This window comes from Podarcis liolepis, assembly GCF_965112155.1.
Source record: "Podarcis liolepis genome assembly, chromosome: 7".
Classification (NCBI taxonomy): Eukaryota; Metazoa; Chordata; class Lepidosauria; order Squamata; family Lacertidae; genus Podarcis; species Podarcis liolepis.
Genome location: NC_139561.1, coordinates 5,467,847 through 5,479,972, shown reverse-complemented (window position 1 = coordinate 5,479,972; position 12,126 = coordinate 5,467,847). Strand labels below are relative to the sequence as shown.

General features: G+C 47.8%; 1 protein-coding gene and 1 long non-coding RNA gene across 2 annotated transcripts in view; one reads left to right on the top strand and one right to left on the bottom strand.

Moving 5' to 3' along the window:
• RNF181 (ring finger protein 181) overlaps positions 1–12,126 on the bottom strand; it is a 92,341-nt gene that overhangs the window by 1,229 nt on the left and 78,986 nt on the right. The window contains exons 2-3 of the mRNA XM_083514489.1: positions 6,452–6,547; positions 1,171–1,304 (exon numbers count right to left, since the gene is read on the bottom strand). Of these exons, the coding sequence (XP_083370615.1) occupies positions 1,171–1,304; positions 6,452–6,543 (226 nt within the window). The 5' untranslated portion in view covers positions 6,544–6,547. The remainder of the gene's footprint in view (positions 1–1,170; positions 1,305–6,451; positions 6,548–12,126) is intronic.
• LOC310712015 lies at positions 6,938–10,136 on the top strand. Its single transcript, XR_014528729.1, has 2 exons — positions 6,938–7,926; positions 9,981–10,136. It is a non-coding gene; the product is annotated as an uncharacterized lncRNA (long non-coding RNA).

Genomic DNA, 12,126 nt, shown 5'->3' with positions numbered 1-12,126 from the left:
GTACTGTATACCTCACCTTCAGCTCCTTAGAGGAAAGGTGGGATACAGTATACAGTGGTAGCTCGGGATGCGAACGGGATCCGTTCCGGAGCCCCGTTCGCATCCTGAACAGAACGTAAGACGTGACGGCACGTCTGCGCGTGCGCAGGTCGCGTTTTGCCGCTCCCGCGCATGACGTCATTTTGAGTGCGCATGCGCGAGCGGCGAAACCCAGAAGTAACGCGCTCCGTTACTTCCAGGTTGCCGCAGAGTGCAACCCGAAAGCGCTCAACCTGAAGCACATTCATCCCGAGGTATGACTGTAGATGTAATAAATACAGTGGTGCCCCGCAAGACGAATGCCTCGCAAGACGGAAAACCCGCTAGACGAAAGAGTTTTCCGTTTTGGAGGTGCTTCGCAAAACGAATCTCCTATGGGCTTGCTTCGCAAGACGACAATGTCTTGCGAGTTCCTGCTGGTGTTCCCCCCCCTTTTCCTAAGCCGCTAAGCCGCTTATCAGCTGATCCGATCAGCAGATAACCCGCTAAAAGCCGCTAATAGCGCTAAGCCGCTTATCAGCTGATCCGATCAGCAGATAATCCGCTAAAAGCCTCTAAAAGCCGCTAATAGCGCTAATCCGCTAATCCTTCAATGGGCTTGCTTCGCAAGATGAAAAAAACCGCTAGACGAAGAGAATCACAGAACGGATTCTTTTCGTCTTGCAAGGCAAGACGAACTTTGTCATGACCAAAAAGCAAACCTTGAGTATACAAACAGGAAGGCAAGCAAGGAAGAACAGTAGATGCTCAGCAGAGGCAGGAAAACCAGCAGGCAGGGAAGGTGATAGATGCACCTTATTGCTGCTGAGCTTGGAAATGGGGTCACAACTGCTGCCATTGCAGGTGGAGATCAACCTACGTCTTGCAACTTTCCCCAGTTCCCCAGGCAGCTTTTGTGACTCATCTGGACCATCTCTTCCACAGAAATTGGGTTGGACACTTTCAAAGACTGAGAGGTCTTGGAGACACAGACACTCAAATTCTTGTTACTTTCTTAAATGACTGTGCTGGCTGGGGCTGATGGGAGTTGTAGTCCAAAACACCTAGAGAAGGCTGACATCGACTGTCTTCTAACCACAGCTCTTGAAGTGCTGAGAAATACAAGGCCCAGGCTGAAATCAAAACTATTACCTGCTTGCTGCGGGGTAACAGGCACTGAAGGAAGGCTCTCTACAGCTTGCTTGGCAGCTGGCGGGGGGAGCCGGTGGTCCCAGTCTTCACTCTCCAAGAAGCCCACATCAATCTCCAGGCCATTGAAGAGGGACCTGCATATGTTGGAGGAAAAGAGTGTGAGCAGCCACCACGGGGCCTCCTTGTCAGAGAGCTCTGAGCCACCAGAGAGCTCGTGATCCGAATTCCTAAAGAATGGAAACTCCTTACATACTTCCTGAGTGAAAAAATAAAATGAACTCATAATATCTGGGTTTGAGGACTGGAGAAAACATTGGTTTATAGAAAGCAGAATTCTTGGGTGCTATTTTGGAATGGATGTTTTGAATAATTTTCTATATACAGCTGAGAGGGGGGGGAATGGAAGTTTTCCTTTTTTCCCTTTTGGTTTGTGCTTTTATTTAGATTAGTTTGATAAAAAAAACATTTGATAAAAAAATATTTGATATTTGATATTAACCTTTGCATACGTTCTTTCAAATTCCAATTGTGACCCAATTTCCAAAATAAGGTGCTCAACCCCGGGGGGTCTTCTCTGCTTCACTCACTGGGAGCAGCAGAGAAAGAAGAGGTGGGATTGTTATTTTACTCTGGAAGGGGGGAAATGTTTTCCTCAGACTTCAGAGTTGCCATGAAGGACCTCGGCTGCTTGTTGTGCTTGCTGCGTGTGAGACTGGGGTGTCACGGAGCATATGGAGGAAAGCGTGGGCACTGCAGCTCCTAATAAAGCTCTGGGGGTATTATGCACCCCCACGGCATGAATTACGGCTCCCCCCCAACCTTTGCAGAGCTGGAGAGCACTGTTTGAGGTCGACCTGGGTAGACACTGAGCACAGGAAGCCATGCTTTCTTCGCAGAAGGAAGCATCGTAAGCTGATCCAGTAGCAGCAGCTTCCCAAAAAACCAAGTGAGGATCATAAACAGTGTGTTTTGGATGGACTTTAATTGGACTGAGTTTACGACCTGAATTTCTGGAATACAAAAAGGGAGTCCATTCCAGAAGAGAGCTGCATGGGTAATTGTATGAGAGTGTGGAAAGAAGTAAAAAAAAAAAAAGATTTGGAAAAGTGGAGGGAGATGCAGCTTTCCTTATCAAGAAGAATATCAGCCATCAAAATGAAAATATTACCAAAGACCAGGGCTTTTTTTTCAGCTGGAACTCACCTCTTTAGTGTGTTTCAGCACCTTTGCAGTGTTGCAGTGCCATTCCCTGGTGGTGGTTTATAATATTTGGCCCCAGCAGTGGGGTGAGTGGGCAAAGAAGAGAAGTCCCCCTCCCTTCAACAACTTTGGGTTCTCTCCCTAAGTCCTGCCTATGATCCTATTTCTTTTCAAAACAATACCAGTAACAAGCATTTTAAGTTGTTTTAAACAGTGGCAGAGAGACATATCAAGATTCATTTGGCAGGGGAAGAAGCCAAGAGTTAAGTACAAAATTTTAACAGATATAAAAGACAGAGGCGGATTCTTATTATCAGAGCTTGGATTGTATTATGAAGTAGCACGTCTATGCTGGTTAACAGAATGGATAGCTCTGGAAGATGTTGGATTATTGGATTTAGAAGGATTTGATAGACAATATGGTTGGCATGCATACCTATGGAATGATAAAGTAAGAGTACGTAAAGGATTCTTAAAACCACATTATAAGAAGCCTCTGTATAGTATGGATGAGGTACAAAAACCTGTTTGAAAGGAATACCCCACTATGGCTCAGGGGTCGGCAAGGTTTATCTTCCCTGGGCCGGATCGGTCCCGCAGAGATCCCTCCGTGGGCAGGATCACACGGACGTGTGAGCGTGTGCCCCTGCGATTTTCGGCGTCTGTGCAGACATGATTTTTGGCGCTGCGGAAGCGAGTCCCTGTGCCGCGCTGCGCTGGTTTAGCGCAGCACGCGAGTGGGCAGCTCAGTTCGGGGGCGGCTCATGGGCCAGTCAAACAACCTCAAACAAACTCTGCAGGCCACTTCCAGCCCATGGGCCTTAGGTTGGTGACCCCTGCTCTAGCCCACTGAAGCAAGTTCTGTGAAGAAAATGAATATGAAAAAGAAATGGGGCACCTACAGAGACATATTAGAGATCGGTGAAGCAGGAGTAATGCTCAGAAAAAGAGAGGACATTAAGGAATGGATAACAGAGTGGTTCCAATCTGAGATGTACAAAAAAGATAAACTGGAGGGATCTGCTGAAGAAAGTTCTGACTATGAAAGGGGTTTAATGGAGAATAACGAAAAGCTAATTTTAAAAATGTACAAAATCCTGCTGGAATGGGAAACGAAAGCTGAACTGCTCAAAGCTGCCATGATACACTGGGCAAGGGATGTAGGACACAACATCAAGAGGGCATCATGGGAAAAACTATGGGTGATTAATATGAAATTTGCAGCCTGTTACAGTAGCCTGAGGGAGAACTATCTAAAGATCATCTATAGATGGTACTTGATCCCAAGTAAACTTGCTAAGATGTGTAAAAAAAGGTTCTAATATACACTGGAAGTGCCAAGAGTTGGAAGGTACAGTCTTCTACATGTGGCAAACATGCAAAAAGGCTAAAGGATTTTGAATAAGATATTCAAGTTGACGTTTAAAAAACCCCACCAAAAAACCCTTGGAATAAGGGAATTGGACGTCCCCAAAAAGGTGGTCAGCTTATTTTTATACCCAACAATGGCAGCAAGAATAATATATGTGCAAAAGTTGAAGGATGATGAGATACCAACCGAAGTAGACTGGTAGAATAAATTCACAAGTCTGCGGAGTTAAAAAGTTTAACAATGAAAATCAAAGACCAGGAGGAGTCAGTGTTTAGGGAAGAATGGAAGCCTTTCATAGAATATCTGAAGAACTATAATAACCATATTAATATGCAAGTAGGATATGAATTGTAAACAGCCGTAAAAAGTGGTTTAGATAATGAGGAAGGAGGCTAGTTACAATATGCAGCAAACTATGGGGAAATAAGGAAACTATGGAGGGGAAGTTCACATTTATTAGAAAAAACAGTGGAAATTAAAAATGTAATGTCTGCTTGAAAATTCTAAATAAAACATTTTTTTTACAAAAGTTCACAGCCCATGAGGAAATATGTGACATTTTAAGATTTTTGTGTGTGTATCCCTTTACACTTGCTCACACTAAATTGCATTTGCCATTTTGCTGCCCATTCATTCACAGTTTGGATAAATCCTTTTAGAACTCTTCACAATTCTCCCCTTGTTCAATGGCCGTTAAGCTTACTCAAGGGTTGTCAGCAGCATTTAGAAACCTAAGCACACATTGTACTTTGCTTCCCAAACCAGCAGTGGGTGCACAATGGATGCAGAGTAAGCAGGTGTGCGTACACCGCCGAATCGTGAGGCAGGATTTACCCTTGCACAAGTCATCCTAGTTCTACTTCAGCAAAACTGGTGCTTCTACATGCCTGCGAACTCGCTTTAGCAATGCTCCCCACCAGTTTTCCTAGAAGAGACAGTAAGCCAGTGGTTCTCCAAACTTTTTTCTCGGGGCCACACTTTCAGAATAAAAATGTGCTTGCACCACAACATTTTTAAAAATTGATAAAATACATTGGAAAACACAACTAGGATTGTCCACAGAATCACTTGATGCTCTTGCTCTCAGTTTGAAAATATATCTATCAATATTCTGCTAAAAAAATTATATATGCTATACCATATAATACTGTACTATACCAAAATGTTTAAATGTTTCTTTGATTGTTTCCCACACCCTTTGAGAACCACTGCAATAAGCTAACCAGCCTATAATTTCCATGATCCTCCCTGGGATCACTTTTTAATTGGCCAAAAAAATCCTGGGAGGTAAGAAAATCCAGTGTGATTTTTATCCTGCTCGTTCCTCCTTCCAACCCCCCTTTTTGTGAGATTTCTTTGCTGTGGCTCCTTACTTGCCCTGTGAACTAAGCCTAAGCACATGAAACTGAAACAAGACCTTATTGTTTGTATGTTTAACATGTTTTCAACATGGGGACACAGGAACCTGCCTTATTCCAAGCCAGATCATTGGCCCAGCTATTTCATTGCTGCCTTCACTGACTGGCAGTGGCTTCCCAAGACAGCAGACAGTGGTCCCTCCCCAGCCCACCTTGAGATGCTGGGGAGGAAGCGTGAGGCCCTGAGCATGCAAAGAAGATGCTTCACCGTCCGACTCAGGCCCTTCCCGCCCCGTTTCTCCTGTGTGGAGTTTTAGACTGTAGGTTCCCTGGGGGTGAGGACCCTGAACGCTAACCACACAATGCACAGTGGTACCTCGGGTTAAGAACTTAATTTGTTGCGGAGGTCCGTTCTTAACCTGAAACTGTTCTTAACCTGAAGCACCACTTTAGCTAATGGGGCCTCCTGCTGCCGCTGCGTCGCCGGAGCACGAGTTCTGTTCTCATCCTGAAGCAAAGTTCTTAACCCGAGGTACTATTTCTGGGTTAGTGGAGTCTGTAACCTGAAGTGTATGTAACCTGAAGCGTATGGAACCCGAGGTACCACTGTAATATAGAAACAACAACGCAACAGATTCTGGAAACCTTGCCACGGCCAAGAAGCAGAACTGCAGGGAAGATGGGAGAATGGGTCTACTAGTCGTGATGGCGAGAGGGAGCCTCAGGTTCAGGGGCAGTCTACCTGCAAGTGGGGGGACCTGCCTAGGCATGTCCAGACATAGCTGTCAACCTCCCCTTTTTTCTGGGAAATTCCCTTATTCATGTGGGACGCGGGTGGCGCTGTGGGTTAAACCACAGAGCCTAGGCCTTGCTGATCAGAAGGTTGGCGTTTCGAATCCCCGCGATGGGGTGAGCTCCCATTGCTTGGTCCCAGCTCCTGCCAACCTAGCAGTTCAAAAGCACACCAGTGCAAGTACATAAATAGGTACCACTCCGGCAGGAAGGTAAACGGCGTTTCCGTGCGCTGCTCTGGTTCGCCAGAAGTGGCTTAGTCCTGCTGGCCACATGACCCGGAAGCTGTATGCCGGCTCCCTCGGCCAGTAAAGCGAGATGAGCACCACAACCCCAGAGTCGGCCACGACTGGACCTAATGGTCAGGGGTCCCTTTACCCTTATTCCAGCACCGTTCCTGCTGCTCTCCCGGATTGTTAGCTATGCCGTAGCCTGTCCCGGGCCAGGTGAGACTGCTGATCCCTTCTTTTGACAGCTCTGTGTCCCGAGGCTGCCTTTCGGCTCTGCCCCGGAGGGAGTCCCCCGGCCCCCGGCCCCGCTCGGCTCCCCGGGCGCCCACCTGGCCAGTTCCAGCAGCGCCTGGCGATGCGGCTCCTCCTGGCGGGGCCTGGAGCCCGGCTCGCAGTCGTGCTCCTCGAAGTAGGAAGCCATGGCGCCTCCCGCTCCGCCTCCGCCTCCGCCCGTGACTCGGCTCCTTCCGAGGCCAACCACCGCCGGGACGCCGGGCGCCCCGCCCGCCCGCGCTCATTGGCCCGAGGCCGCGGGCAGCGGCCAATCAGGGCGGGCGGCGAGACGCGGGGATTCGGGTCGTGGGAAGGCGCGCAGCTCGGGACTTGGCAGCAGGCGGCGCGGGGTGATGGAGGAAGAAGGAAGCGGGCGGCCGGGAAGGCTCTTCCTGCTCGGGGCATTTCCCAGCTTTTGCTTTGCTTATGCGGGCCAGGCACGTGCGGAGCCGCGGCTCTGAGTTGCTGCATTCCTTTCTCTCAAGCAAAGCTGAAGTTTTTTGCTCAGGGGAGGGACAGGCTGATTTTTAAAAGGTGAATCCGGGCAGCTTAAAGATCCGTTTCGGTTCAGAAAGCGAGTGGTCAGCCTTCCTCATTGGTTCTCAACCTGTGGTTCCCCGGTTGTTGTTGGACTACAACTCCCATCATCCCTGAGCTCTGGCCTTGCTAGCTAGGGGTGATGGGAGTTGTAGTTCAACAACATCTGGGGACCCACAGGTTGAGAAAGGCTGCTCTAGATGATTTGGACTACAACTCCCATACAGCTGTGCAAGCTGGGGCCTATTAAAGTCCAAAACGTATGGAAAGCACCTGGTAACATGGGCGTAGACAGGACTTATGATGGGGGGCAGGCAGAACCTCAGTTAGTTAAGTTTTTTCATAGATTTACTTGATGGGGGGGCCGTTGCCCCCCTGCGGCTACGCCCATGTCTGGTAGGCAAAGGCTCTTTCAAACACTGGACGTCATTGGCTTGGGGAAGTGGGAGGCCTTAGCCAGTTGTGAGGCAGACAATTAACATTTCTATGTCCATTTATAACTGCTTCTGCATTCCTGACATCTAAGAGCAAAAGTATAGCTTGCCAACCCTACTTTGAAAGGAGGAATACGCACACAAACACTGAACATGGGCGTGTTAATGTCACTAAAATAATAATAAAACGCAGTGCCATCCAGAGAAGCTGAAGAAAGATCCAGGTCTATGCTGCAATGGTCATCTGTTTGGGGGCTTTAAAAAGATTAAATGGCTACATTCTGTCTCCAGTGTGCCAGTTGCTGGGGATTGCAAGTGAGGAGAACTCTGTCGCACTCTGGTCCGCTTAGAGGCTTCCCATGGGAGACATCTGGCTGGCCACCTTGAGAACGGGACTCTGGCCCAGCCGGGCTCTTCATATTTTCTTAAATCACAGCACCATCAGGGACATTGCGGCTTGCGTGATAGCATAATGGTGGCCTAGGGTCGAAGCTCTGCCACCCATAGGAGGATTAACTGAGTGAATCACAAGATCCTCTTCCACCCCAGCAATTGCTAAGGTAATGCAGCGGGCCCACTTCTGGAGCTGTGCTAAAGATCCTAGGCTTTGTGCTGTGATAGGAATTTTGAGGTCTTAGATATATGGTATTGTTCATAAGCGTACCAACCAAGCATGTACATAGATCAGCACAGGAAGACCGACCTGGAACCATTTTTGATTCCTAAACTGAGTACAGTGGTGCCTCACAAGACGAAAATAATCCGTTCCGCGAGTCTCTTCGTCTTGCGGTTTTTTCGTCTTGCGAAGCAAGCCCATTAGCGGATTAGCGGGCTTAGCGGATCAGCTGATAAGCGGCTTAGCGGATCAGCTGATTAGCTGCTTAGCGGATCAGCTGATAAGCGGCTTAGCGGATCAGCTGTTAAGCGGCTTAGTGGCTTAGGATCAGCTGATTAGCGGCTTGGAGAAAAGGGGGGGGGAGGAAAAAACCCCACAGGAACTCGCAAGACATTGTCGTCTTGCAAAGCAAGCCCATAGGAAATTCATTTTTGCGAAGCACCTCCAAAACGGAAAACCCTTTCGTCTAGCGGGTTTTCCGTCTTGCGAGGCATTCGTCTTGCGGGGCACCACTGTAAATGTTTTCTCTGCAAGGTCAAAGTGGGAAACCTCCCCATTGTCTCTTTCCTCACAAATCCTGTCTTAAGGGCACATTTAAGGTATGAATAGGGTGTGAGCCTGTGACCTGGCCCAGGAACTAAGTATTTATCACTACAAAAGAATGACCAGGCTCCCCAGGAAATCCAATCAAGTAACCTGCCAGACAGGAGATAAACGAGGACAGAAAAACAACATTCAGATTTCTGTTTAGACTGCCTTTTCTGTGATGTAGGTATGATGTATCTGAGGGGTGGTCTTAGGTTACACCCCTTCTGTGACGTATGTATGATGTTTCCGGGGGTGGTCTTGATCTCCAGGGTGGCAATTTCAAAAGTCTTTATAAGGCCTTGTGCGCCATTGTTCTGCGTTCCTCCTCCTTTCCTGCGTGTGAGGGGAGCACCCTGTTGCAACAGTTAATAAAAATCAGGCTTACTCAATATTCTTCAATATTGCTTCTCAATATTCTCTGGTTGGCCTCTGTTCTTTTCTCCTACTGAAGGAAGGTGAGGACAGGTGACCTCACCTAGGCCCGAAGTCACCCCCCACCAAAGCAGGCTCAAAGCTTCTCAAAGCTTTTCAAAATCATTTTCTCAGCAGCTAAGCATCAGAAACATTCCACTTGCTGTAACTAAAAAGATTGCAACAAGGTAGAGAACAGAGCCCATTGTCTTCTCAGGCCTTTCTCAGAACCACATTGCAACTTGCTTTCTCTCCGGGAACCATGCCAAAGCACAAGAATGAAACAACGGGAACACTCCGAAAACCCCCTCACCCCCTTTCCTGCCAAGAGTCCACAATAGTCCAAGACAGCTTTCTGTACATGCTCAGGAACCTCAACATGGGGCAGGACTCCTGAGGGAGGAGAAAGGAGGAGGGAACTGAAAAGGGGTATATATGCTTGTGCACATGACTGTGAACTTCATGCATGCTTTTTGTGACTTATCACACTTGCTCCTTCTACCAGTTCATGGATGGTAGAAATAAAACCTTTTTCTCCAAAACTATTCCTTGGGTGTCTGTTGACTCCCACTTCCCTTTCCCAGGCGCACTATTTTTCCCACCCGAGGGCAAAGCCTCATAAGGCTACACTACCAATAGGGAACATTTGTAAGGACTCTATATGGGCTCTTGGATACCCCATAAGGGAAAAGGGCAATTTTTGTTTACAACAGTGCTGATGAGGAATCTGGAGGTAGTTCTTTATGTGTGGGAGAGGCAGCAGAAGGCGTGAAGGCCACAAGCCCTGTAGGGGAGCAATAGACTCTGATGCATGTGTTGAAAAAATTATAGCAGCCTTGGCCACTGACCAGTCGTCAGCACGTGCTAGGACTTATTCTGGCAAAATGTTTTGTTGCGAGATCTCTGTAATAATCGTGATTTGGTGTCATACCCATTGCTGGTGCTTCTAGAAATTCCTCCCTGAGATTCCTCATCAAACTCCGGTCTTCTCTCTGCTAGAAGCTACCAGGATGGAGATAGCTGTGAGGTGGGAAACAGAAAGGACTCACATATGCTCGTGTGTGGGAGACAGCACTTTCTGAATGTGTGACCCAGCACAGCTGAGTGATTGACAGACAGTCCAAGAGGAATAAACTTCTCGGTGTATGGTGTTCATTTATTGTGTCACATGTATCTTTATACAAAGGTCTACTCAGTGAATTTTTTGTGCAAGTAGATAAATAGGTACCACTCTGGCGGGAAGCTAAACGGCATTTCTGTGCGCTGCTCTGGTTCACCAGAAGCGGCTCAGTCATGCTGGCCACATGACCCGGAAGCTGTCTACGGACAAACGCCAGCTCCCTTGGTCTATAGAGCGAGATGAGCACACAACCCCAGAGTCATCCGCGACTGGACCTAACGGTCAGGGGTCCCTTTACCTTTACTTAGTAAATTTATAATATATGTGTATCTTAATTTCACCCTATGTACTTGACAATCCAATAATCTGTATAGTATTCCAAGTTTTGCTTTCTCGGTTATATTTATGATATTAAAAACCAATATGATACTTTAAAAAAAAAAAAAACAAACCACAGCACCATTACGACTACAGGAATACAATGGGTAGTCTGATAATAAATACGTTTACTGGGGAATAACAAGCTCCACTTTGCAGGGTAACACACCTTTGAAGTCAAAAGCTGAAAATGAACATCTGTAAACATGTACAGATCACCCACCTCCCATCTATAAAAAGCTTTTAAAAAAAGAAATAAATACAAAGCCCTGGTGGGTTCTGGTACTGAATTCAGGCCTGTTTGCCATCATCTACTCTTCTCCGGGTGGTCCTCTAGGTGGCAGGGACTTGATATTCAGGCCTGAGGTGCTATCCTTGCTACACCACTATCAGCAGGATGGTTAACCCATCTCTAAAGCCGCGAAAGGCTGTCCATTCCAGGTGTCTCCACACCCACCCACCCCACCAGAGCTGCTATCTTGTCTGTGGAGCCTTCTATGACTCCAGAAACCTTATGTTGCACAACTGATACCTGAATGCTGCTGAGACTCTGGCTCTGGGCAGGAGGTCCCTGGACAGCTGACAAAGAGGGGAAAAGGCTTCGACACGTCAGCAGAAGCTGCATCTGATTCAGGGGTGACCCATTCTGCTTCACCACCTGAGGCGAAATAGGAATTGCCGCCTCCCCACCCCCACCCCTTGCTGCTGTGTCCCATCACCACTTCCACTACCACTGCACCCCAGCTCTCACCAAACTCAGTGAGAACCAGGGTGCTTCTCAAAGCGTTGCCACTTGGCTACTTCCCTGGGCCTGGTGGCTGGCCTGGCTCTGATCTGATCTGATCCAACTGCTGAATCAGCTGGATGAAAGGTTGAAGGAACTGGGTATGTTTAACCCGGGGAAGAGAAGACTTGAGAGGAAACATGAAAGCCACCTTGAAATTCCATCCTCATGGAACAAGCAAGGTTGTTTCCAGGCTGTTCCAAAATTAGGGACGCATTTTTTAAAAGAAAAAAGAAAACTCAGAATAAGTCTTTTGGTTTCCCTCAGAAACTGTCCTAGGGTGCCTGCCACCACATTGTAGGAGAGCCTTCACCAGCCAGCTCTCTTCCAGGGGGTTTTGGACAACAGCTCCCATCATCTTCAGGCTGTAGCCCAAAACCTCTGGGAGGCAGCTGGCTGGTGAAGTCTGTCCCAGGACACTGTCCTCCACACGAAGTGAGGGGGAAGACAATCGCTCCATTATTGCTTTGCTTTTGTCCCGGATCCCAGTTTTGAAGATTTGCCAGTGCTCTAGTTTTGTGAGAGCAGCATATCCATCACAACAAATGGGAAACCCAATGCTTGCGAAGCCTACAAGCTGGCATGCCCATTAATCTGTGAATTGCAGCCTATTAATATCTAAATGAGCCAAGTTAGCCAGCCAGCTGGCAGTGTGGAGAGCCACCTGCATGGCATCTATGGCCCACTGGCAGACGTTGCCCCCACCCCCTTTGGGAAATCACAATCCTGAATTCAGAGACAGGCTTCTGGCTCCTCTCGTCTTCAGCCTTGGGACCAGACCCCTTCATTTGCCAAGAACCATCTCTAGGTCATCACCACAACCCTATCTTCTTATTTTCCTTGCCCTTCCTCTATTGCATTGT